This window comes from Marmota monax, unplaced genomic scaffold (genome assembly GCF_021218885.2).
Source record: "Marmota monax isolate L192 unplaced genomic scaffold, Marmota_monax_Labrador192_F-V1.1 WCK01_AAM20220418_F8-fsc00186, whole genome shotgun sequence".
Classification (NCBI taxonomy): Eukaryota; Metazoa; Chordata; class Mammalia; order Rodentia; family Sciuridae; genus Marmota; species Marmota monax.
The window spans coordinates 1,374,438-1,402,372 of record NW_026694725.1 but is presented as its reverse complement, the minus strand read 5'-3'; the positions used below and the strand labels follow the sequence as shown (position 1 = coordinate 1,402,372).

Sequence of the window (27,935 nt, the reverse complement as noted above, 5' to 3'; positions counted from 1 at the left end):
AACCATCCATCTAAACTTCAGCTGAGAAAACCATGCTTATTTGTGCAGAGGGATCTTGAACAAAAAAATTGGAAGACATAAGCAACAAACCCCAACATCTTGCAGACCACAGTTCTATACTCACTCTTCACATGAGTATAAAGGGCGTTAGAAGTCCAAAAACATAGAATCTAAATTCAAAGGACCATAGATTAAGTTGATTTTAGGTTAGAAACTCAAAAGAAGAAAAACTCACACAAACATATAATTTTGGGGGGGAACTTTTTTTTTTTTTTGTATTTTACTATTGTAATTAACTGTAAGCCATAACCTCACAGAGTTATTGCCCTTTCCTTGGAGTAATCTTTAGGTAGATCCCTTTCAAGTTTTTAGGATCTTGCTTTACCTTCCCCCGCCCCCCATTCCTGGCAATGAGCTATGTTTGAAAGGGGCTAATGATTCTGTGATGGTGTAAAGTTCACCCTTGGTTACTATTTACTATTATCATAATTAATAATTACCACAAAGCATGTCTGATGAACGACAGATGTTCACTTCTTAACTTTGTGTCCTCTGACCCCACTATGAAACCAATTCAGATTCTTTTCAGAGTTGAGTTGTCTTTAAGGCTAGACCAGGTAGCTCAAGCAGACATCATGAATGGCTTAGAATTTCTGGGTGATATGTGGGAACTAAAGCTTTATTTGTATCTGTTTCAGGGTTTGTTAGAATTTGCATGGATGAAGATGGGAATGAGAAGAGGGTAAGTCCTTTTCTTCTGACTTTGAAAGATCACAAATGTATTCTTGGGCTCTTCTTGGTTAATTCATTCTTCTTGGTCTAAGTCCAATTCTGCTTCTACTTTCCTGTTATTTTTGGTGGGAAGGGGTTGGGGATCTGTAGACCTTGAATCCTGCTTCTGATCTCATGTATAGCCTCCTTGGCATGAAGGCCGATCTCTTGAGTCCTCAGATGTGGTCAGTTGTATGACAGGTGGACTTCGAGTTGTGGTGCCTTAGCCCATTCTTTACCTGACTCTATTTTTAATCTCATGCAGCCTGGGGATGTCTGGACTTTGCCAGATCAGTGCCACACAGTCACTTGCCTGCCAGATGGTCAGACCTTGTTGAAGAGTCATCGGGTCAACTGTGATCGGGGACCCAGGCCTTCATGCCCCAGTGGCCAGTCCCCTATTCGGGTGGAAGAGACCTGTGGCTGCCGCTGGACCTGCCCCTGTGAGTTTTTGCTTCCCCAGCATGGACAGTGTCAAAGGAGCTGTGCTTTTAACTTGGGTGTGCAGAAAGGTACAGCCAAAGCTGACAGCCTGCGAGTGCCCTTCTGCTCCCCTCTGTGGGAACCGTGCTTCCTTTACCTGTGTTCCTTCCCTCCCGTGTTCTCTGGGTGTTTTGTTCTCTGGGTGTTTTGTTCTCTGGGTGTTTTGTTCTCTGGGTGTGTTTTTGTCTAGTCTCTTCTGTGATGGTATAAAGTTCTCTGTCTTTAGGAGGTGCTTTCTGAGATAATGCAGAACCAAGGAAAAACTGCTTCTGTGCAGTTGGTGTTCAGCTTGCTGTTGGCAAGCCAACCTCAGGAATCTGCCTTTGGGATGTGTCAGTGGAAGTATAGCAAGGAGATGCCTCCAGAGAAGACTCCAATCACCCTCATAGCTATATGGAGTTTCTGTGCAGCATTCATCATCAGGGTGGCCTGTTGTAAGAGGAGGACATATTCAAGTCCCTCTCATGTAAAGCTGTGGGCGTGTTTACCCATGGGGGTTGGGTGAGCCCTCTGCCTCATGGTTGGTAAAAATGGCTGCTTATGATGTTCCCCGTTCAGCAGAGGATGGCTCATCACCAGAATGTGGAACAGATATCACTGTGGGAGGCCATCAAAACTGTATTTTATATCTCACTCCCCACTTAGGATGTGATTGCCCTTTCCTGTAGCAATCTTCAGGTAGATCCCTTTCAAGTTTTTCTGATATTGCTTTATCCTTCTACCCACCCCTGCCCCATTGCTGGCAGTGAGCTATGTTTGAAAGGGGCTAATGATTCTATTAGTCCAGACATCCCCAGGCTGCAGGTGAAAAGTTTGCCTGGTTACTGTTTTTGCTATTATCATAATTAATGGGCAGCCATTTTTTTTTGATTTAGTGGGATCCATTTCCCTGCTAGCATAGATGAAAACTCGAGCCGACATCATGTTACTTCTGCTTATTCATAAAGAATTCTGTGGTCACTTTAAGTCATCAAATAAGGTCTTGGTAACTAGGTGCTTACTAATATATATAATATAATAATTGTAATATAATATAATGTATAATGTAATATACAATATAATACATATAATATATAATATATAATATAATGTAACTATATAATAATTAAAACTCTAAACTTGATCAGAGTTAAAGCACCTTTGCAGTCTGGGAAGGGGAGTGCCCAGCTTCTCTCACAGCTGGATCATGGAGAGGGGAGGCAGGTCAGAAGGTTCTTTGTGGCTCAGCTTGCTGCCCTCTCTGGCCCGACAGGTGTTGTCAGCCACCTCTTTCTCTTGTCAGCTCTCTTGAAGATCTCTCAAGGACTCCCTCGCTGTGTTCCTTTGGGTACAAGAAGTCGTCTATATCCCTTTGCTGCTGCTGCTTCTCTCCACAAAGCATCTGGTTCTTCTGTACTTGGCCCTTCATAGGCTCGCTCTCTTTCAAAGTCCTCACCCTTTTGCAAAAGTTATAGACACGGTCGCTTTTAATAAAATCTCAGGTGCCATTCCCTCTGTAGGTCCTATATCTGGCCTCCAGGATTTGGAACAAAGCAGGCAACTGCTTTGTTTTGTCCCCAGTACAGCAGCAAGTGCCTCTCTTACTGCCTACTGCCTGACCACCTGTGGCCACAGTCACAGCTTCTGTCTTTTAGAGACCTCAGGCAGGTGTCAGCACTGCATCCTCCATAACTTCAAGGAACGTAAATCCATCTCTTGGAGTGGCCTCTTAAAAATCCTGCTCAGTAGACTTAGGCCTCTTATTTGTCCTTCTTAGGAGACACACAACACAAGAGCTGCTCTGTTCAAATAAATTTCTTCTTAAAGATCAAACATTAGTGCTCCTCTTGACTCTTTTATAACCTTAAAGTGAGTAAAGGCCTTTAGGAGTGACAAAATTAGATTTTGGGAGTCTGGGGATGTGCTTCAGTGGCAAAGTGTTTGCTTGGTATGTGTGAGACACTACTCTTGGTTTGATCCTTAGCACTGCAAAAAAAAAAAAAAAATTTAGATTTTTAAAAAGCATTTTTAGGGGCAAAGAATGTAACTTGGTGTTAGATCACCTGCTCCAGGTTTGGTTTGATCCTTAGCACTGAAAAAAAAAGTTTGAAATGAAAAACATTTAGAAATATTTTTACTTTGAATAATTTCTGACTTGTAAAAGTGCATAAATAGTACCAAGAATTCTTTATACTTTTACCCAGATTGTTATATCTTACATAATCACAATATAATGACCCAAATTGGAAATTAACATATATAAAATACCATTTTCTTATTCAAAATTTGCCAATCGTCCTACAAATGCCCTTTGCTTTTGGGTCACGGAGTCAATTCAGTCCATCACATATTATCTTTAGTTGTCGTGTTTCCTCAATTTCCTTAAATTTGGAACCTTTCTCTGATTTTTATGACCATGATGGTTTTTGAAGAATACTAGCTGGTAGTTTCTGCAGAATGTCTTTCAACTTGGGATGAATTCAGGTTGTATGTACATTTTGCCAAGGATACCCCAGAAGACTTGCTGTGTCCCCTTCAGTGTATGGGGTGAAGAAGTTCAGGATCCTAACTTGCCCCATTAGTGGTGTTGATAAGAACAGGCACTTGATTTAGAATGGTGTTCCAGGTTTCTCCACTGGAAGTTATGATTTTCTTCTTTTTATTTAATAATTATCATGTATAAAGTTACTCTGAAACTATATAAGGAAACCTTTACCTACCAAATTTGACTTCCATTGCTGATTTTCTGCTGAAAAAAATTTTATTATTGAGATTGCCAAATAGAATTTGTATTTCCATCATCTACATTGTATTAGTTAGAATGAAGAGCTTTCCCTTCCTTCTAATTAATTATTTAATCAAAGTAATTATTTGTATCAATATGAACTGGTGCATTCTTATTTTTTCCCATGCAGTATGATCAATTACCAGCACCCATTGTGTTCTTCCTTCAATGGCCCCAGTTTTGACTATTGGGAGTCCTTCTAATTTGGCTCTTGTATTCTTTTGACATTTTCCCTTCTCAAATAGCAAACTTAGCTCTCATTACCTACAATATATTTTCTTGATTCTAGAATACACGTAAAGTAGTTTCAGAACTGCTGACCCTTGACCTTTATGAAAAACAAATCTACTAACTAGAATGCAATATTTGTGTACAATCCTTCCTGTCTCAGTCTTGGAGTAAAATTTTGTTTTCCAAAGTCATGTAGGCCAGTGCACCTCCCCCCACATCAGGAGCTCCTCAATGGAGTTATTTATTACTGTTAGTTTAATATTTTTGTGCATATTGCATTTTGGTCACCCTTCATCCCTATCCTTTTAAATTTTATTTATTTGTTTTGATTTGTTGTTGTTTTTGTTACTGGTTCTTTCATATGTTTATTTTATTTAGTTATGATACATTAGCATGGTTTTAAATGTCAGAACACTATAGAAAGGTATAGTCAGAGGTTTCACCCCAACATTTCCTATCCCCTCTGTCTATTTCCCCTCACTCCCTGGGGTAAGGAATCTCCTTCATTTCTTATTCATCCTTCCTGTGATTCTTTCTGTACAAAGAAAGATTTCGTACAGGTTTTGACTTTGCTTTTTTTCCCCCTTCTTAACAGTATATCCTGAGCCAGGTACGGTGGCACATGCCTGTAATTCCCATGTATGGGAAGCTAAGGCAGGAGGATTTTGAGTTCAAAGCCAGCCTCAGCAACTTAGCAAGGACTTGTCTCTAAATAAAATATAAAAAGGGATGTAGCTCAGTGGTCAAGTGCCCCTGGTGTGTGTGTGTGTGTGTGTGTGTGTGTGTGTGTGTGTATAAAGTATATCCTGAAAACCACTCCGTAGGAGTTCAAAGAGAGCTTCTTATTACTTTATTGTGTACCATAGTTTACTCTTTTATAAATGCCCATGTAGATTATTTCCAATATTTTGCAATTACAAATAATGCTGTAATAAGTAACCTTAAAATATGGGTTTTCCTATAGTTGGGGGTGCTTGCAGGGTAGGTTTCTAGGCATGGGATTTTTGGTTCAAAAAAGAAGTGCATATGCAGTTTTGTGAGATAATTTCAGATTCTCCTAAGATTTGGTTGTGTAAAACTGAAATTTTCATTAGCAATCTATAAGAGTTTATGTTTCCTCTCAGCCTAGCTAGTACAATGTGTTATTATATATTTTAATTTATTGCCAATTTTTTACTTTTCAGGTAAGGAATATTTTTCTAATGATAATGAGGTTAGACTTTTTAATATGTTTAATACCACTTTTTTAAATCTACTTTTGTGAATTATCTGCTCATCCCCTCCATTTTCCATTTTTAAAAATCATAGTAAAATGCATAGCATGACATCTCCCCTCTTACTAAATTTTCAAGTGTACAGTACAGTGTCGTTAGTTATTTGCATATTGTGGTACAGCAAATCTCCAGAACATTTTTATCTTTCATGACTGAAACTCTACACCCATTGAAACACAACCACCCAATTTCCCTCCCCAGCCCTGCTGACCACCATTCTACTTTTTGCTTCTATCAGTTTGACTATTTCAAATACTTCGTGTCGGTGGATTCACATAGCTTTTGTCCTTCTGTGACTGACTTATTTTACTTTGCATAATGCTCTCAAAATTCATCTTTGTGTAGAGAAGGAAAGGATTTCCTCCTTTTTACATCACTGTATGTATGTGTCACACTTTCTTTATGTGAGTCCACTGATGCACAGTCAGGTTGTTCCTACATCTTGGCTCTTGTGAATTAATGATGCAATGATCATGGAAGTGCAGATACCTGAGATCCTGAATTCAGTGCTTTTGGATATGTAGTGAGGCTGCTGGATTATATGGTTGTTCTATTTTGAGGAACCTCCTGTTTCCCATAGTGGCTGCACTATTTTTTATTCCCACCAGCATTGCACAAGATTCTAGTTTTTTTCACATTCCTTTTCTCTCTCTCTCTCTCTCTCTCTCTCTCTCTCTCTCTCTCTTTTATCCTGGGGTTGAATGGAGGGGTGCTCTATAAGTGAGCTACATCCCCAGCCATTTATTTATTTATTTTTAATATTTAGTTGTCAGTGGACCTTTATTTTTTTATTTATTTGTATGTGGTGCTGAGAATCGAACCTAGTACCCTCCTGCCCCCCCACCCCACACACACTAGGCAAGTGCTCTACCACTGAGCTACAATCCCAGCCCCACCCCCAGCCTTTTATATTTTTTATTTTGAGACATGGTCTTGTTAAGTTGCCTAGGCTCACCTTTAACTTGTGATTCTCCTGCTTCAACCTCCTGAGTTGCTGGGAACACACGTGTGCACCCCTATGCCTGGCTTCCTTTTTATTTTCATAATGGCCACCCTAACATGTGTGAGGTGATATCTCATTGTGGTTTTTATTTGCATTTCCTTGATGATAAGTGATATTGGATATTTTTTCATATGCCAGTTGACTTTTTGTATATCTTCTTTTTTATTTATTTGTCATTTTTCAAATTAATTTTTTGTTTATATATGACAGCAGAATGCATTATAATTCATATTACACATACGGAGCACAAATTTTTCATATCTCTGGTTGTATACAAAGTATATTCATACCAATTCTTGGCTTCATACCTGTACTTTGGATAATGGTGTCCATCACATTCCACCATCATTTCTAATCCCCTGCCCCCTTCCTTCCCCTCCCACACCTCTGCCTTATCTAGAGTTTGTCTATTCTTCCTGTACTCCCCCTCCCTATCCCACTATGAATCAGCCTCCTTATATCAGAGAAAACATTTGGTTTTTGGGATTGGCTAACTTCACTTAGCATTATCTTTTCTAACTCCATCCATTTATCTGCAAATGCCATAATTTTATTCTCTTTTATTGCTGAGTAATATTCCATTGTGTATATATGCCACATTTCTTTTATTTATTCATCTACTGAAGGGCATCTAGGTTGGTTCCACAGTTTAGCTATTGTGAATTGTGCTGCTATAAACATTGATTTGGCTGTGTCCCTGTATGTAGCATGTAGTGCTGGGAAAACTAGAAATCCATATGCAACAAAATGAAATTAAACCCCTATCTCTCACCATGCACAAAACTCAACTCAAAGTGGATCAAGGACCTAGGATTAAAACCAGAGACCCTGTGTCTAATAGAAGAAAAAATAGGCTAGTCTCCATCATGTGGGATTAGGCTCCAGCTTTCTTAATAAGACTCCTATAGCGCAAGAATTAAAATCAAGAATCAATAAACAGGATGGACTCAAACTAAAAAGTTTTTTCTCAGCAAAAAAAAAAAAAAATCTGTGAGGTGAATAGAGAGCCTTCATCTTGGGAGCAAATTTTTATCCCTCATACATCAGATAGAGCACTATTCTCTAGGGTATATAAAGAACTCAAAAAGCTAAGACCAAAAAAACAACCCAATCAACAAATGTGCAAAGGACCTGAACAGACACTTCTCAGAAGAGGATATATAATCAATCAACAAATATATGAAAAAATGCTCATCATCTCTAGCAATCAGAGAAATGCAACAAAAACAACCCTAAAACAAAACAACCCTAAGATTTCATTTCACTCCAGTCAGAATGGCAGCCATTATGAAGACAAACAACAATAAGTGTTGGGTTGCTGGTTGGATTGCAAATTGGTGCAGCCAATATGGAAAGCCGTATAGGACATTCCTTGGAAATCTAGGAATGGAACCAACATTTGACCCAGCTATCCCTCTCCTTGGACTATACCCAAAGGACTTAAAAACAGCATACTACAGGGACACAGCCACATCAATGTATATCTTCTTTGGAAAAATATTTGTTCAAGATATTTTTTGCCCACTTTTAAATTCTAAATTGGGCTCTCTCTCTCTCTCTCTCTCTCTCTCTCTCTCTCTCTGTGTGTGTGTGTGTGTGTCTTGGTATTGAGTTGTAGGAGTTCATTGTATATTTTGGACTTTAATCCTTATCAAATAAATGATTTGCAAATATTTTCTTCCACTCCACTGGTTGTCTTTTCATTCCATCAACTGTTTCTTTTGCTGTGTAGAAGCCTCTTAGTTTCATGTAGTCCCACTTGCCTAGTTTTATGCTTGGTGTCAGATCCAAGAAGTCATCACCAAGACCAATGTTATGACCTATGTTTTCTTTTAGGAGTTTTAATTTCAAGTCTTATGTTTAAGTCTTTAATTGTGAAGTGGATTTTTGTGTATGTTATAAGGGTCCCATTTCATTCTTGACATGTGGTTAGTGTATAGAAATACAACTGTATGTTGATTTTATATCCTGCAAATTTACTGAATTTGTTCATTAGATCCATCAGGGTTTTCTCTTTTTTTTCCTTTTAAATGCATGTGCGTGTGTGTGTGTGTGTGTTATCTTTAGGGTTTTTACATATAAGGTTATATCATCTGTGATATATAATTTTACTACTTTTTTTCTTTATTTGGATAACTTTTCTCTCTTCTTGCCTCATTGCTCTAGCTAGGACTTCCAGTGCTGTGTTGAATAGAAATAGCGAGAGTGGACTTCTCTGCCTGGTTCCTGATCTTTGAGGAAAAGAAGGAGTTTTTAGTTTTTCACCATTGAGCATCATGTTAGTTGTGGGCTTCTCATAAATGGTCTTTATTTGTTTAGGTAATCTCCTAATTTTAGTCTGTTGAATGTCTTAATCTTGAAATGGTGTTAAATTTTTTTAATTGATATTTTTTATATATGTCAGCAGAATGCATTACAATTCATATTACACACATAGAACATGAAATGGTGTTAGATTTTGACAAGAATATTTTCTTCATCTATGAGATGATTATCCTTTATTCTGTTAGTATGGTGTAACATATTGATTGGTTTTGTATGTGGAACCATCTTGCTTCCCAGGGATAGATCTCCATTGGTCATGGTGTATGAGCCTTTTCTTGTGCTGTTGAATTAATTTTGCTAGTATTTTGTTGAGGATATTTGCATTTATACTCAAGAATATTCCCTGCAGTTTTATTTTCTTCATGGAGTGTCTGTCTGGCTTTGGTATCAGAGAAATTTCATTCTCTTAAAATAGGTTTGGAAATATTGCCTTCTTTCTTTCTTTTTGTTTTCTATTTTGGAGAAAAATTTGAGAACAATTGGCATTATTTCTTCTTTAAAATTTGGTAGAATTCTCCAGAGAAGCCTTCGGGGATTTTCTTTGTTGGGAGATTTTGATTGCTGACTTAATTTTCTTACTAGTTGTAGATCTGTTCAGATTTTCTGTTTCTTCTTTATCATTCAGTGTTGGTAGGTTGTATGTTTCATTTACTCATTTCTTGAGGTTTTCCAATTTGTTGATATATTATTATTCAAGTAGTTTCCTATAATCCTTTTTATTTTTATGCCATAGTTTGTTTTATTACCTCTTTCCTTTGTGATTTTGAGTCTTCTCTTTTTTCTTAGTCTGGTCAAAGGTTTGTCAATTTTGTCAATCTTTTAAAAAACCCAACTCTTAGTTCTATTGATTTTTTAATTGCTTTTCTATTCTATATTTCATTTATTTATCCTCAATCTTTGATTATCTTCTTCCTTCACCTATCTTTGGCCTCAGTTTGTCCTCAAGATTGTCAGTGTGGGTCAATTGGTTGAGTCCTTGTTCTTTTTTAATGTAGGCATTTACTGCTATAAACCTTTTCTTGCTACTGCTTTTTCTGAATCCCCTCAGTCTCATTATGCTATTTCATATTCATTTATCTTAAAACATTTTCTAGTTTCTCCTTTGACCCATTTTAATTCAACTGAGTTTAATTTCTATATATTTGTGAATGTTCTAAAATCATTCTATTATTGATTTCCAATTTTGTTCTATCATGATCAGAAAAGATGCTTGGAATGATTTTGTCTTAAACTTGTTAAGACTTGTTTTATGGACTAGCGCATGTGACTTCTTCTGGGGACTGTTCTGTGTGTGCTTGAGAAGAATGTGCATCCTGCTGCAGTCAGGTGGAATGTTTAGAAGGTATGCATCTGTTACATCCATTTGGTCTACAGTGTTGCTTGAGTCCTCTGTTTCCTTACTGATCTTTTGTCTAGATGTCCTATATTGAACATGAAGTACAGAAATTTTCTACTCATATTATGCTGCTGATCCTATCTTCAATTCTGTCAATGGTTGTTTCATGTTTGGGTGCTTTGATATTGGGTGCATATATATTTCTAGTTATTACATTTTACCAATGAATTGTCAATTTTATATTCTTTGTTTCTTGGGATCATTTTTTGGCACATTTTTATTGGTGCATTATAGTTGTACATAATGGTGCAATTTATTGTTACATATTCGTACATGTACTCTTGTGATCAATTTTGAATTAAATTCTATTTGTCTGTTTAAGTATGAAGTTTCGCTTATTGTTGGCATGAAATATTTCCCCCATCCTTTTACTTTAAGCTTATGTGTGTCCTTAAATATAAAGTGAACCTCTAGGAGCAGCATATAGTTGGACCTTGCTATTTATTTATTTATTGTACTGGGAATTGAACCCAGGGGAGCTTGACCACTGAGCCACATGGCTATCCTTTTTATTTTTTATATAGAGACAAGGTCTTGCTAAGTTGCTTGGGGCCTTGCTAAGTTGCTGAAACTGGCTTTGAACTTGTGATCCTCCTGTTTCAGCCTCTGGGGCTGCTGGGATTACAGGCATGTGCTACCTTGCCCAGTTAAATAAGTATGTTTGTTGACACAAACACACAGCCTTCAAAGGGCAATTATTGTTTCCATATTTTTCAAATATGTTCATTTCACTGGTTAATTATGAATGAGTTATTTAAAAAATTTAGTTGTGCTGGGGATTGAACTCAGGGCCTTGTGCATGCTAGAGCCACATAGATCCACATCCTAGCCTGATTTTATTTTATTAAAAAAGTATTTAGTTACTCTTTTTTTTTTTTAGTCAGAAGGTTTTATTGTTGACTTCACACAACCTTCAAAGGGCAATTATTGTTTCCATATTTTTCAAATAATGAATGAGTTACTAAACAAATTACACTATTTCCATAGAACAGACTAGAATGTCATTTAGTCTTATAAACCTTACTTTTAATAATTTTAATGAAATGAAAAGAGATTTAATGTTGTCAGATAAATTGGGAGATGAGCTGTATGTAGAATATTTCACAATGGGTTCAGTGTCTGTGTACGTAAATTTAAACACACATATAGAGGATCCTTGTAAATGGAAAACATGCACCCTCAAAATAAAATGTTAATAGGCAGTTTTTTCCATGTGGATTGTGGGTGATTAAAAATACTCTATCTCAATTCTATCTTCCATAATTTTTTTTTAAAAATAGGTTTATTATTTAGTTACTCAGTATAATTCTTAAGTTTTTTTTCTTTTTTTAAATTTAAAAGTGACAGCAGAATGCATTACAATTCTTATTACATATATAGAGCACAATTTTTCATATTTCTGGTTATATACATAGTATATTCACACCAATTCGTGTCCTCATACATGTACTTTGGATAGTAATGATCATCACATTCCACCATCATTAATTACCCCATCCCTTTCCCTCCAACCCCTCTGCCCTATCTAGAGTTCATCTAACCCTCACACATGATAGAGCACTAATCACTAGGGTATATAAAGAACTCAAACAGCTAAACACCAAAAAACAAATAATCCCATCAATAAATGGGCCAAGGAACTGAAGAGACACTTCTCAGAAGATGATGTACAATCAATCAACAAATACATGAAAAAATGTTCATCATCACTAGCAATTAGAGAAATGCAACTCAAAAGCACTCTAAGATTTCATCTCACTCCAGTGAGAATGGCAGCTATTATGCATACAAACAACAATAAGTGTTGGCAAGGATGCGGGGAAAAAGGTACACTCATACACTGCTGGTGGGACTGCAAATTGGTGCAGCCAATATGGAAAGCAGTATGGAGATTTCTTGGAAAATTGGAAGTGGAACCACCATTTGATCCAGCTATCTCTCTCCTCAGTCTATACCCAAAGGACTTAAAAACAGCATATTATAGGGACACAGCCACATCAATGTTTATAACAGCACAATTCACAACAGCTAAACTGTGGAACCAACTTAGATGCCCTTCAATAGATGAATGGATAGTCACTATCTTTTGATTGAAGAGTTTACATATACATCTACATCAGTTATTGACAGGGAAGGACTTACTATTGCCATTTTGTTAATTATTTGCTTTCTGCCTTGTAGCTTTTTCTGTACTGTATTTTCCTCTCTTGCTGACTTTCTTTTTATTTCATTGATCACATTTTTTTCCTGTAGTGACATGTTTTGACATGTTTGATTCTGTTCTCATTTTTTTAATATCTTCTATAGTATTTTCTTTGTAGTAGGTATGAGGCTTGCATAAAACATACTGTAGTTATAACAATATATTCTATGTTGATAACAATGTAACATCATTTACATACAAAATTCTACTCTTTTTTCTTCCTCCAATTTATGTTATTGTTGTCTTAGATTTTGCTTATTGTGTATTAAAATATTTTATAGTTATAATTAATTTTATGCTTTGTCTTTGAAGTTTTATACCAGTAATCAAAGTAATTTATGCACCATACTTATAGTAGTACAGTACTTATTTATTTATATACTTACTTGATCAGGAGCCTTCTACTTTCATTCACTTTTGTATTGCTGCTTAGTATCCTTTCAGGCCAATCTGAAAGACTCATTTTAGCATATTTCATAAGTTAGATCCAGTGCTGATAAATAACATCAGAGTTTATCTGAGAAAATTTTAATTTTTCCTTCATTTTCAAAGGGCAGTATTTCCAGATATGGTATTCTTGGTTGGCAGTTGTGTTCTTTCATCACTTGAAAATATATCTTCCTACTGACTTCTGAGTCTAACAGTCTTATGGTGACTCCATTGTATATGGCAAGTTGTTCTTATCTTCCTGCTTTAGAAATTATGTCTTTATCTTTGACTTTTGGTAATTTGATTATTATGCATCTTGGTATGGACTCCTTTTATTCATATTAGTTGGGGCCCTTTAGGCTTGTTGAGGCTGAATATCTATTTTTTCTGTCCCAGATTTGTTCACTATTTCTTCTTTCCATTGCATTTTAATCTTTATATTCTATTTTAAAATATTGGGGTAGTTAGCTCATTATCTGATATAAATTCCAAATATTTTCTCTCATTTTTTTCCTTTTGCCTTTGTTTTGATAATTTTTGGCTTCTTTATTTTTATGTAGTTTATCTTTAATCAGTTTTTTCTTTGATTCTGGATTTTAAATCATTCATAGAAAACCTATCTCTACTGCAAGGTTAAAGAGGATTCAACTGTATTTTTCCTCTATTACATATATAATTTCATCTTTACATTTAGATACCTGTTCTATTCAGAGATGATTATTTTGTCTGGTATAAAGTATAGATCTAATTTATCTTTTAAAAATAACTAATCAGTATCATTTATTGACTTATCAAAATTTACCCTAATGATGTGAGAACAACTTTCATTATATTTTCACTTTTCAAATGTGCATAAGTTTATTTCTGGAATTTTTATTTCATTGCACTTATTTTTAGCTATTCATGTATCAGTACTATAATCTTAATTATAGAGACTTTATAATATGTTTTAATATCTAGTGGGACCAGTAGAACCTCCACATAATTTTCTTCCACAGTGTTTTTCCTGCTATTCATTCTTGTTTATGTTTTTCCCCCTTAACTTTAGGGTGAGTTTGTTTAGCTGCATAAAAAGTTAGGTGGTATTTTCATTGAAATTTTATTATATTTATACATCAACTTTGGAAGACCTGGCATCATTATGATGTGGTCACATCCTATCCAAGGACAAGGATTTCTGTCCACTTATTCAAGCTGAACTTTCTGTCTTCTAGGAGTGTTTTAAAGTTTCCTTATAGGAGTTTTGCACATTTCTTGCTAAATTTATTCCAAGTGTTTAAATTTCTTTGTTGCTATTATGAATGTCTTTTTCTCTTCATTATATTTTTAACTGATTACTTTTTGTGTTTATGAATGGTATTGATGTCTATACCTGTTGCATATCTTATTTCTTATTTTCTTATTGAATTAGTTTTATCATAGAAATTAGGGTTATCCAGTTTTGATGTAATATTATTTACAAATAGTATTGTTTTACTATTCCCTTATCAACTTTTGTGCCTCCATTAATTTCTCTTTCATAATGGCATTCACAAAATTATTTAGTACAATTTTGAATAGTAAAGGAGATTGTGGATATCCTTACCTTGTTCTTTAATGCCTCTAATATTTTGTCATTAAGTAAGAGACTGATTTCAGGGCTAAATGCTCACGCACACATATGCATACAGAAACATAAATATATTGCAGTGAGTTTTATTCTATTAAAAAGTATCTTTCAATTATCATTTTTTGAGTGTTTTCATCAAGAATGTGGAATTTTGGTATTGGTGAAGGCTTTTTTTGACATCCATGGAGATAATCACTAGATTTTCCCTCCTTAGGTACATTAATATTATATATTATTTGGATTTCCTGATATTGATACCATTTGACTATGTTCCATTATTTTCTTTATATGGTGTTGGATTCTTTTTGATAATATTTTATTTAGTACATTGACTTTGATATTCATAAGTGATATTGGTCTGCAGACTTTAATTTCTTTAAACTTAGGGCAAAATATTAATAACATAAAATTTACTATTTTAAGTGAACAGTCCAGTGACATTAAGTAAATTCATATTGTTGTGCAACTATTACCATCAACCACCTCCCAAGTGTTTTATCATCTTGTAGACTGAAACTCTGTATTTATTAAACACTCACTCTCTATTTTCCCTCCTTGCAGCCCCTAGAAACTATTATTCTATTTTCTGTCTCCTTGAATTTGACTACTCTAAGTACTTATGGAAGCAGTCACACAGTTTTTTTTTCCCATTGTGGCTGGAGGCACAAAAGTTGATAAAAGAAAAACAAAACAATACTATTTGTAAATGATATGACATCATTTAAATATCTGGATAACCCTAATTTGTATGATAAAATTAATTCAATAAGAAAATAATAAATAAGATCATAAGATATAAAACAGGTATAGACATCAATACCATTCATAAACACAAAAAGTAATCAATTAAAAATATAACGAAGAGAAGAAAACATTCATAATAGTAACAAACAAATTTAAACATTTGGAATAAATTCAGGGTGCATCCATCTTTCTTCTTTTGTGTTTAGTTGATTTTTTTGTAGTGAAACATTTTAATTCCCTTTTAATTTTCTGTATGTATTTGTCTATTGTTTTGGTGTGGCTACTGTGAGGATTATATTTTACATCCTAAATTTTAACGCTCTCTTTTACATTGATTCCAGTTTAACTGTAGTAACAAAAACTTGCTCTTTGTCTCTGTACCCACACTCTTCTAGTTATTGATGTCACAAAATTACATCTCTATGTACCATGTGTCCAATAAAAGAGGCTATTTTTTGTTTTTAAAATGTATTTGCCTCTTTAATCATTAGAAGACAAAAAGTGAAGTTAAAAGTTTTAGAGCTGAAGTTCCAATCAGCTCCAAAATTTCTTTCTGGTTCTTTTTTATATTTTCTATCTGTTGATATTTCTATTTTGTTCATACATTATTTTCTTGAATTTATCCATATTCTCTTTTAACTTTTTGATATCTTTAAGACATTACTTAAAAGTCTTTGTTTAATAAGTCTATTATATGTTCTTTCTCAGGGAGAATTTCTGTTGATTTACTATAGCAGACAGATTCCAGTGCCATTATTGTCTAGGTGGGGGGACAGACTCCTGGTGCTTCTTACTCTACCATCTTCCCTCTGAGTCTCACGTGTATGGTGTATGTGTGTGTGTGTGTGTGTGTGTTTTCCTGGTGCTATTTTTAAAATCTAATTTAGATGTCAATTAATGCTAAACCTTATTTCATAAAAAACTTTGAGAACATTTCTCCCATTTTCAATATCTGGAACAGTTTATGGAACACTGGACTATCAGGTCTTGGAAAGTTTAATGAAATTTCCCTGTAAAACCATTTGGGGTTGGTGTTTTTTTCTTATTTTTGTTTTGTGGGGGTAATTTTTTCTAATTCTTGCTAAATTTATCTAAATTTTTTCATGGGTATTGTAATGCTTATGTTTCTTTGCCTTTTCATTTAGTGATGTTAATTTTGATAATCTCTATTTTCCTGGAAATTTATCCAGTTCACCCAGGGACTTCCAAATTTATTGCACAGAGTTTTCAAAATAGTTATTAATAAATAATGTATATTTTAAAAAATTCTTTTTCAATTGCATCTTACCATTTATTTTTTTCTTTCTTTCTTTGTTTTGGTATCAGGGACTGAACTCAGAGGTGCTTAACCACTGAGCCACATTCCCAGCCCTTTTAATTTTTTATATAGACACAGCTAAGTTGCTTAGGGCTTTGCTAAGTTGCTGAGGCTGGCTTTGAACTTGTGATCCTCCTGCCTCAACTCAAGGCTAATCTGTAATCTGGGATTACAGATGTGTGCCACCATTCCCCGCTTTCTCTTCTTATTTTATTAACAGTTACTTTAAAGGTTGGGTATTCTCTGTTTTTTAGTTATGCTGAAGGCATTTTTTTAATGTCATAGTTGAACTTTTCTCCTTATTATTCTGTGCTGTGTTTGTAGGGTGTATGAGCTGTGTGGACCTAGGGACCTAGAAAGTTGTTGCTCTAGCCTTTGGTTACTCTGGGTATATATATTTTTTGGTGCTAGAGATTGAACCCAGGGCCTTGTGCTTGCTGGACAAATGCTCTACCTCCAGTTCCTGAATGTCTTTTTGAATCTTTACATTTTAGTTGGTTTATCAATTCACTTCAATACCTGTATTCATCACATTTTGATATTCAGACAAAAGTTCTAATATAATATTCTGTTACAGGTATTTTTATTGTCACTTAGAGAATGAGTAGGAAAGATATTGAAAAAAAGGAGAGAAATGAGATAAAATGATTTCAGGAGATATTTATAAGTAGTATACTTTGTGATAATATTTTATTATATGCCTCTCATATATTAATTTAAAAAATGGTTTAGCTTTACTTTTTCCCGCTATTTAACATGGGAATGTGTAAATATATGTAGCTCTTTAAAACTGACAGATAAACTGGTGTATGATGTGTTGGTTTATTGGGAAGTAATTTGGTATTCCAGACATGGAGGCAACTCAACTTCTAATATACCTACAACATTGGCTTATTCATAAGATTCATAGATTTACTTATGAAATATGTATGTCTCACCTGTGCCCTGCACAGATGGTGGAAATGGGGTTCCCCTCTGTGGAATGGGTGGCTGAGAAATAAAAGCTAAGAAAAATAGAGTGGCAAAAAAACCACAGAACACAGAAAGTAGTTTCAAAAGCGGGGGCAGGATGGGCAAGCCGATCAGACACATAGAGCTTCTAGATTACAACAAAATGCAGCCCGTGTCTGCTTTATTTATGTTGGGAAACATCAAAGGCCTTCTATAGAATGTTCTTCACCAAAAAGGTTAAAGGTAGACTGTTCAGTTCCTAATGGGTTACGCCCATCTTCGGAGCTACTATGGGGGATCTTCCTAGCAGAACGGAGATAAAGGTCACGTGCATTGGGCAATCTATTGCCGTGGGAAAGCCACAGATAGTTCCTAAGGCCAAACCTAAATCTCCTTGGCTTCATGCCCAGAGAAGATCCTCATGAATTTCAAGGATGGCTTCCTGCATACATGCATGTCAAGCTCTATCAATCAGACATTTAATCTATATTGCAACTAACTCATAATAATTCGAAAAGATAGCTATTATAACCTCAGTATGCAGAAGAGAAAGGAGAAAGTCACAGAAGTTAAGTAATCTAAGGTCATAGTGCAAACAAAGGGTAAAACAGAATTCAATTCTGAGCTTTGGCTCTAAAATATCCATTCCATAGTCACATGGAATGAGTCTTTATTATTAGCTTGCCAAGTGTAAACTAAAATAATTTCTTTGCTTTGAAATATATTCTATTCTATGGCAGTTTGGGCTGACTCTTTGACTTGATGATATTAACAGCTTAAGTATTGGGAATTGTGTTAGTCAGATTTCCATTACTGTGACAAAATACCTGAAATACTCAATTTAAAAAGAGGAAAGGTTCATTTAGACTCCAATTTTAGAGATTTAAGTCCATGGTCAGTTGGACCTGTTGCTTTTTGGCCTACGGTAAGTCAGCACAACATGGCAGGAACATCTGGCAGAAGAGGCTACTCACCTTGTGGAAGCTGGGAAGCAAAAAGAGAGAGGAAGGGACCAGGGTTCTAATATCCTATTGGAGGGCACACTTCCAGTGACCTGACTTCCTTCCACTAGGCCCCACCTCTTAAAGGTTCTACCACCTTCTATTAGCACTGTGACCTGGGAACCAAGCCTCCAACACAAGGATCTTTGGGGACACTTCTTCAAATCATAAAAGGGATACTTTTAGCATGGACCCAGAAGGCTAGTAGCATTCAGTCTTGTAGTTAGAAGTGATTAAATGCTGAAAAAATGAGGAGATTTTGAATGTAAGAATTTTTATGGAGGCTGTTAAGCTCCAAGAAATGGTCCATCCAGACCTGTCATTTGTCAGTGACTCTGTTTCCCTATCAGTCACCCAGGCAGGTGGAGGTGCCCCAGGACTGGCTATGAGGGAAGGGCATTAGTGTGGTCTCACTGTTCCATTGAGTCTGCCCCTCAGTTCTTGAGCTTTTATTTACCCACCATAATAGAAGTGGTCATGATTTGTCATGAAAACTCATCTTCAACCTCATTTAGGTCTAAGATTAGCTTTCAAATCATTAATGGCAGTGGTACCTTTAAATTGGGAATTTTCACTGAAACATGTAGATATAAAATGATTAGTATTCACAAATTGGTGTTTTAATAGGAACCTTGAAAATTTGCTAATTATGTGAATGAATGAGGGTCAAATGATGGAGCTCTGAGACCCAACCATGTTTTTGGCCCTGGAAATACTTCTCTTGTGCAATAAGTCAACATGGAGACTTATACCATTAGTCACTTGGCAGCAGAAAGGACACATGTGTCTTTAGGTGAATTTTCTTTACAATGAGATCATGAGTTCATAACTTGCTTAGCTCCTTGTGATTTCAACAAGTCATAACAGCCCTGGAACTTAGCTTTGTTTCCTAGGCCAAGGCATCCCTTTAGAGTAGATCATTCACATTGTACATTTACATATTTTGGAAGCAGGGTTCTACAATTTATCATGTTTTTATGCAATATTTATCCTTCTAATCCTTCTCCAGGAAAATATTTAATGGCAAGTGTTACCTAATCCTTTCTACCTCAGTCAGGTTCCTAATCTGTAAAAAGAAGGAAATCAGTCGATAGGACCTCAAATGGCCTGTGAAACTGTATTTGTGTGCAGCCTGGTGACACAGAGAGTGTATTGCAGGTATGGGGATTTGAATAGTGTCTCATCCATCCTCTGCTCCCCGCATCCAGGTGTGTGCATGGGCAGTTCCACTCGGCACATTGTAACCTTTGATGGGCAGAATTTCAAGTTGACTGGCAGCTGTTCCTATGTCCTGTTTCAAAACAAGGAGCAAGACCTGGAGGTGATTCTCCACAATGGTGCCTGCAGCCCTGGTGAGAGGCAGACCTGCATGAAATCCATCGAGGTGAAGCATGATGGTCTCTCGGTTGAGCTCCACAGTGACATGGAGGTGAGAGGTGCTTTCTGTGGGGCCCCATGGCAAGGCTGCAACAGAACTTCAGGGGAGCCACATGGAGCTGGTGGCAGCTGGCTTTAGCTGGTGCTGCTGGTTGGGACTCAACCTTCTGCCAGACTAGCAGAGCACCACCTTCTTCTGAGGGCCTCCTTGCCACTTCCCTTTTCTTGGCCTGATTTCATATTTTTCTGAGCCCAGAATTGGAAGAGCAAATCAATTTTAGATAGCATTAAATTATGAATTTAGTGCCAGTTTCTGGCACTGATAGAGCATTGGGGTTGGCACAAGGACTGTTTACCCACTAGGCATCATGAGCCCAGTGTCTAAGGCTTGTGAGCTTTCCAAAGGGAAATATTTAGGGCCTAAATCAGGGCCTTTGGAAATATTTAGGGCCTAAACAAACTATAATGCTCCAAAATTTGAAAACTGTCAAACTGGTATAAATAAATGTTTGATTAAATGTTTACAAAAGGTTACATTATGCCAACTTCTTTACTTGTTCACTTGAAAATCATAAATATTTCATTGCATGAAAATAACTCGTAGGCTTGATTTTTCTCACTTTGCAAGAATTTCTGAACATGAACAATAATTTCTGAAAAAATCATAGCTCATCATATATTAAATGAGAACTCATAGCCAAATAATTTTAAAATCAAAGTGGTAAAAACCCTTCCAATTTTTTTTTACAGCAAAAATTATATTCATCACAGGGTGTGAGTACATTTTAATATGTTTGATATGGTGGTGCCTCCAAAGAAAAGAGCTTCTAGGGACACACGTGCACGCAAAGAGGACCTGAAGTACTTCTGTTAGATAATCCTGGAGACAGGGCCCTGATGAGCTGGAAAAATAGCAACTTTTCTAACCTGTCCTGAAGGGGTCACCCTTCCCTGTTGAGTCACAGACTCAAGGTTCCCTTTAACCCTGGTCTTTCAAGCTCCAGGTGCGTGGCTGTCTGTACAGTACTATAGCTGTCTGTTCCCCAGCAAGCTCTGCAAAGTGCCTGCATTTTAGAAAAGCTGTTGACAAATATCAGGGCTCGTGGTCAACACTGCTGTTGAGTGATGAATGTGTAGGACATCTCAGTGACTTCAGTAGGAAGCCGAGACTCAAGTTCTAGGATTCCTTGTTGCTGGGACTACTGATGACCTTTTCCTTCTTTGGGCAGGTGGCAGTGAATGGGAGACTGGTCCCTGCCCCTTACATGGGTGGGAACATGGAGGTGAGCATCTATGGTGCCATCATGTATGAGGTCAGATTCCACCGTCTTGGCCACATTATCACATTCACTCCACAAAACAATGAGTTTCAACTGCAGCTGAGCCCCAAGGTGTTTGCTTCAAAGATGTATGGCCTCTGTGGTAAGGAAATTTTCTCCACATTTCTCTCTCTCTCTCTCTGTCGTTTATTTTTTTTAATTAAAAAGTGTTTTTTTTTTTTTTTGGTACTAGGGGTTGAATTCCAGCCCCCTTTATTCCTTGAGACAGGATCTTGCTAATTTGCCAGGTTGGCCTTGAATTTGCCATCCGGACTCTGCCTCCTGAGCAGCTGGGATTACGGGCACAAGCCACTGTACCTTGGTTCCCCCCTACATTTATAAATCTTATGCATTGTACTTTCAGGGTTCTTGGATGGAGGGTTTCTGGGTCTAGTGGCCAGTACCCCATCACAATGTTCAGATGCTGGTGGGATGGAGAATGGCCAGGTCTCCAGCGTCAGCGTGGTGGCCTGTATGACTGCTAACTCGTTCCTTTTTCTCTAGGGATCTGTGATGAGAATGGGGCCAACGACTTCATGCTGAGGGATGGCACAGTCACCACAGACTGGAAAACGCTGGTCCAGGAATGGACAGTGCAGCAGCCAGGGCAGATGTGCCAGTCGGTTCCTGAGGAGCAGTGTCCCGTCTCTGACAGCTCCCACTGCCAGGTCCTCCTCTCAGCCCTGTTTGCTGAGTGCCACAAGGTCCTTGCCCCAGCCACGTTCTATGCCATCTGCCAGCAGGACGGTTGCCACCGGGAGCGAGTGTGTGAGGTGATTGCCTCTTATGCCCACCTCTGTCGGACCAATGGGGTCTGTGTGGATTGGAGGACACCTGAGTTCTGTGGTGAGTTCCCTTATGTGCTCTTACAAGTCCTGGAGGGCAACTAACTGTGGTCTCTCTCAACCTTTCTGGGCCTCAGATTCTTTTCTGCCTAATGAAGATCAAAATCCCTATATTTCTTATTCCTTAGGATTCAAAAAAGAATCAGGTAAGATGATAGATATATAAGTACTTTGAATGTAGGGTTCTATATAAATCAAAGATGATCCTTTCTATTAGTATTCTATAATTCAAACAAATGTGAATTCAACGTATTAGACACTACACATCAGCAGTACTATATAACCAGTCACAATGAATTTGAAGTTTCACCAAGCCATAGCCAAAGCTCACAGAGGAGGCTTTGCCTGAGCTGGATTTTGAAGTGTGAATGGAATTTTGCCATTCGGTTACTAAGAAGATGCTCAATTACAAACACCACAGGATTGCTAGTGTAGCTGTCTTCCCCTCAAGGTCAGCTTTCCTACTTGAATGTGGCATTTATTTGTCATTTAAAATGTGGGGGATACCAAATGAATTAGATATGAATCCTACCCTCAAGAGGTGAGGGAGTGAAAAGAACACTGAATTTAAACACCCTCAATCTGTATCAAATATAATGGCTGACTTTCTTTCTTTCTTTCTTTTTTTAACTGGAATTAAGCAAGCTGGAGTTCATTATTATAAAGCTTTCAGCAGTTGTAACTGGGGCTGGAGGACTTGGGCATCCTAGTCTTAGTTCACTGGTGATTGGCTGTTTTCTTAGTCTTTCTGGGCTTCAGTTTCTGCACAGTGGAATGAGAGAGTTGGGCAAGACTGCCCCCAGGTTCCTTTGAGTTCTGATTTTTTTGAGTCCATGTGGATGACACTTCCTCCTCTTAATCTCCTGAAGTCAAGGAGCATGTTCTTGTATCTAAGTTACTGTAAGCACCATTTTTTTTTAAAAAATATTCTAATTTGTTATATATGAGAGCAGAATGCATTTCAATTCATATTACATATATATAGCATGGTTTCTCATATCTCTGATTATACACAATGAAGAGTCACACCACGGAAGAACCTTTTTTGTTTGCTAATTTCTCTGTGCATATCCTGGCTATTCATTGTGCTCCAACTCTTTGAAAATCTTTGGAAATCCTCTCTATCTGGGTGTGTGAGGTAGTTGCCAACAGGGTGAGAACGACAGTGAATCACCTTGTAGCCTCTCTCCCAAGGCCACTCTTCATTGCTATGGATTCTTTTTTTAATTTTAAGAGAATTTTAAAGCGTCACATACATCTGCATTCCAAAGAAAAAGCCACAAAGCTTGCTAAGGATGCATGGGTTCACTTAGTTAGTTAGGATTCAATTTGGCTGCAAGTAGCAGAGAAATAAAATTCTCTGTCATATGGATGATCAGAGGAAGGTGATATCAAGTGATTCTGGGGTTCACCTGAGCGTGATCTTTTTCTGCCTGGTTTAAGATGCAGCTCTAGTTATCATTTACGTGTTCCATGGGGAAGGAGAGAAAAGGAAAAAACGGCATGCACACACAGCTGTCTTTTAAAAATGATTTTTGGAGGCTGCCACAGGATACTACATTCCTCTTATAGCTCATTGGCCAGAATTTAATCGTATTACCACACTTAGCTGCAAAGGATGTTGGGAAATGAGCTCTTTATTCTGGGTGGTTGTGTATACAGCTGAAAGTTCCATTTCTATGGAAGATGGAGAGAACGAACATTGGTGAAAAGTTGTCATCTCTGCTGTAGCAAGTTTGTCAGATGATTGAACACCTTGAATCAGCTGTGTCTGTGTTTTCCTCTGGTGTGTGCCATTGAGAGTGACTTCCTTCTCTGTCTGCAGCCATGTCATGCCCACAGTCCTTCGTGTACAACCACTGTGAGCATGGCTGCCTCCGGCACTGTGATGGCAATATGAGCTCCTGTGGGGACCATCCCTCGGAAGGCTGCTTCTGTCCCCCACACCAAGTCATGCTGGAAGGCAGCTGTGTCCCTGAGGAGGCCTGCACTCAGTGTGTTGGGGAGGATGGAGTCCAGCACCAGGTAGAAGCCTTGGCCTTTCACCTGCTGTGGGATGGCTTCCCAGGCTCCTGCCAACTTCTGCAGGAGGTCAACTCCTAAGGGGATCATGGAGGGATAGGGAGGCAGTATTACATAATGGCTTTGGATTCAGATAGATTTTGGTTGAAATTCTGGGCCTGTCATGTATTAGCTGGGCAATCAAACACCAAAGTGTTATTCTCACATTATTACTATTATTTCATGATCATATTCATGTACATAGAATGATATAGGAATTCAGGAGGGAAAAGAAAATGAATATTTTATATGGTGATGCCTGATGTTATTCAGATTATATTATATACCTTGATTATGCTAACCCACCATGTATAAATTTTCTCACTGTTTTTCAAAGGTGGTTTTTTTTTTTTTTTTTTGCAAGATATTAACAGTTACTTGTGGCCAAATGAGTTGAAAAAGTACTTAGCTAAACATAGTTATCACATTTCTTTATTGCAGAATACTTCAGCACTTTTGGGGTGCTAATGTATATTGCAAATATTTAAGAGGATTTGTTTCTTCAACTTATTTAACCATGCAGTTTGTGTGTGAGTGTGTGTGTGTGTAACATTCCTGTAGACTAGAATTCCATAGAATATATCAGGATATCCTTTATTACTTATAAATACTCACAGAAGCCCTATGAAGAATTATGAAGCCCTATGAAGAAGTCTTAAAGAGCTTAGTAGCTTGCCCATATGCACAGTTTGTAAGTGACGGAAATGGGAGTTGGACTCAGATTTTGAAGTTCCATCTGACCTCAAAGATCTTGTTCTTTCTATCATATGGAATTGCCATTTTAGTACATCTTTTTTGGACTGATTAGCTTGGAGCTATTGAGTCATAAGTTTTTATTTATTTATTTATTTATTTATTTATTTATTTAGCTCTGCAGGAGTTAATTAGAACACTTGGAAAGAACAGTTGGCAGAGTTAGCAGACTCCCCCTTCTTGGTCTGAAATGACAGCATATCTCTTCCAAGCTGATACCATGTGTATTTAAAGGATCTGGGGCTTATGTGTGTCTGTGCCTATGTGAATGTGGGCAGTGGTCTGGCCCTCACCCTTGACAGAGATACTACCAAGCAAGATAGAGGTAGAACCCATTTGGCTTTTAGGAAAGGTGAATGTGTTCTATGATCCTGTCTGCATTCATGATCTAACACTTCCAAAATCACTAAGAAGAACTTTTAACATTACTGAGAGGACCAGGTTTGGTGACTTATCTCTGTGTTTAGTCACAACTAGGAGAAATTTTGTGGTAAAGTTAGTCAACCAACCATAGGAAATGTTGAAAACAGTAATTACAATAACTACACTATTCTGTCCCTGACATTGTGAGCCAGGAAATGGATCATTTTATTTGATTCTTCCCAAAGCTCTGTAGGATCCTTATCACATGTCCTATTGAAAGATGGAAAAGCTGAGGCTCGCATGGCATGAAGTTATAAGGCTGGGACTCCCACTTATAGCAGAAGGTCATCCCGTAGTGTTCCAGCCCAGCCACTGATCTCAGTACAGTTGTATAAGCATGGGCATCAGTTGCACTGAGATCAGTTAGGGTACTACTTGAATGGGTCTACTTATTAGGGTACTACTTGAATGGATCTCATCTGTTATAGTTTAGTTGTTGGACTTCATCACAGTGGACCCCATTTGTTCTCAATGTGGAACAGAAGAGCCAGGAGAGAAGCCCAGTCAGATTTTACCGCCATCTTTTAATTTGCCAAACTAAGCAATTGGCTGTACATAATATTCCCCAAGTGAGTTGACAAAAACCTTACATCTCTCTCCTTGATTTGCACAGCTCTTAGACTCCCACAGGGCTCAAATGATGTGTAGCATTTACATATGGTGCTAGCGCTTAGTGGTAATTCCTGATTGGTTTTTCTGGTAGGGGCCCAGTGCTTCCTCTCAGAAGGAGGCAGAACTGGTCTCTACCCTTGTCTTTGGTATTCTGTGATGAGAAGTAAACTCATTTGCTAAGTGTTTCTGGCTCCATGAATGTCAGGTGTCTTTAGGGCCCTGAAAGTAGGGAGCTTGTGAATTTTATCCTCATGTCTTGCATCTGCAGCTCCCCCTTCTCCACTCCTCTCACTCTATTTCTCCTCTCCTCACCTTCAGTACAAAACATTAGAATAGGCATTGGAATTGTGTAAGGAATCCATCCAAATAGCGCAATCTTTTGGACATAGAAACAACCTTATAAATATATTTTAAAAATCAAGTAACATAAAATTAATCAAAAGCTTTGCAGAGAACACAGCCAGTTTTAGTTGTTCAGAAAATATAGCTTAAATGGGTGAAAACACATATCTTGTCCAACCACCTGTGTTTTCAGCTTCTACTTTCAAAGCAGAGAAAGACTAAAATTCTAATATGAAGAACATTTCCATTAAGGGAATTTTTTTAACTGAAAAAAATGAAAAGCTCAGAAAAATCTTCCTTTGGGGAAATAAACCATGGTATAAATCTATTATAGTTACTTTGGAAGGGTAAAATATTTATCAGTTTCCATAGCTCTTGTTTGTTTTACAAAATGTGCTCCAAAGATACAAGCCTTTATAGCGGGCACAGAAGGGACTAGAAGCCACCACAGGTTGTCCCTCTCTGTGGAGCTGGTGGTGGGACACCATGCTGGCGGGCCCTATGTCAACTCAGGGAGAGCTGCATCCTTCACCGGGAAGCCCATAGCTAGGAACCTCCTTACCTCTCCCTCAGTCTCTGCTGTGCTGCGATAGGGCTCATTCATTTGCATTCATTCAAATTCTCAGGCTCCACAGTGGTGGGTGGTGTATGACTTGCGTGTGTCCCTTCTCTGGCTTTGAGCTTTGAAGACTTTGGTTTTTCCCAACCATACTCCAGGTAGGCATCTTGTGGCATTTCTATTTACTTTGACCTGCAGCTGGCTCCTCCGCCTGGTCTGTTCAGATGGTAGTCATGCCTCTGCCTGCAACCTGGCAGAGGACAGGCAACCTTTGGCATGGGCCTGTGCAGGAGTGCCCTCTGCTGGCAGGTTTGCTGTGTAGCCTGGCCAGGCTAGTAGAGCGGCCTCCAGCAAGCTTACTCATCCTTAGCTTTGTTGGGGGCCATTGATTCTGTGCCCTGTCTTTGGTGGGTTTTCTTTAAACCTCCTGGGAAGACCAAAAACCCTGGAGAAGGATGATGAACACCTGCTTTTAGACATCTATTTTAGAATTGCACACTTTCAGGATAGAGAACCCTGTATTTCTGTCCTGGATCTTTCCAACCCTTGGAGAAGCCCTGGAACACCAGCGCTGTGGCCACTGTCGGATGTCTTTAGGGCCCTGAAGTCTTCTCTTCTGCAGCCTGCTTGCCATCTCCAACTTTGTCTTTAACATGCTTCCGTCTGAGGCAGGGTCCTGCTGCAGACCTTCAGGGAAGCTCCTTGCCTATGGAGTTAAGTGCAAACTCCTTATTCTGCGCCTGGCATTGTAATCCAGGAAAAGGATCATTTAATTTGATTCTCCATAAAGCTCTGTAGGATCATAATCACAGAGCTGCAATCAGGTCCTCACCCCACCTGCCTCCCCATGCTGTGCCCAGGCCACCACCAGGCCCAGCCCTGCTTGCCCACAAGGACATTCCTTCCTCTTTATCCTTCTTCATTCAGTTCCCACCTGCAATTTCTTTCCTCTTCCTCTTTGCGAGGTCCTTCCCAGGCTTCATAAGCATTGTCTTTGTGACACATCTCTAATCACCCGTCCCTCATGAAAATTTTCTTTATGCTTATGTGTTTTTCATTTTTGAAAATGGCTTTATTGAGATATAATGTGCATATTTAAAATGTACAATTTGAAGGATTTTGACCCATGTGTTCATCCATAA

At 37.7% G+C, this 27,935-nt stretch overlaps 1 protein-coding gene across 2 annotated transcripts in view; it reads left to right on the top strand.

Annotated features, from left to right (window-relative positions):
* The window catches only part of Vwf (von Willebrand factor), a 161,098-nt gene that overhangs the window by 94,123 nt on the left and 39,040 nt on the right, over window positions 1-27,935 (top strand). For both annotated transcript variants that reach the window (XM_046424111.2, XM_046424112.2), the window contains 6 exons: window positions 699-742; window positions 1,037-1,214; window positions 19,711-19,931; window positions 21,109-21,301; window positions 21,703-22,044; window positions 23,869-24,068. In XM_046424111.2, the coding sequence (XP_046280067.1) occupies window positions 699-742; window positions 1,037-1,214; window positions 19,711-19,931; window positions 21,109-21,301; window positions 21,703-22,044; window positions 23,869-24,068 (1,178 nt within the window). The remainder of the gene's footprint in view (window positions 1-698; window positions 743-1,036; window positions 1,215-19,710; window positions 19,932-21,108; window positions 21,302-21,702; window positions 22,045-23,868; window positions 24,069-27,935) is intronic.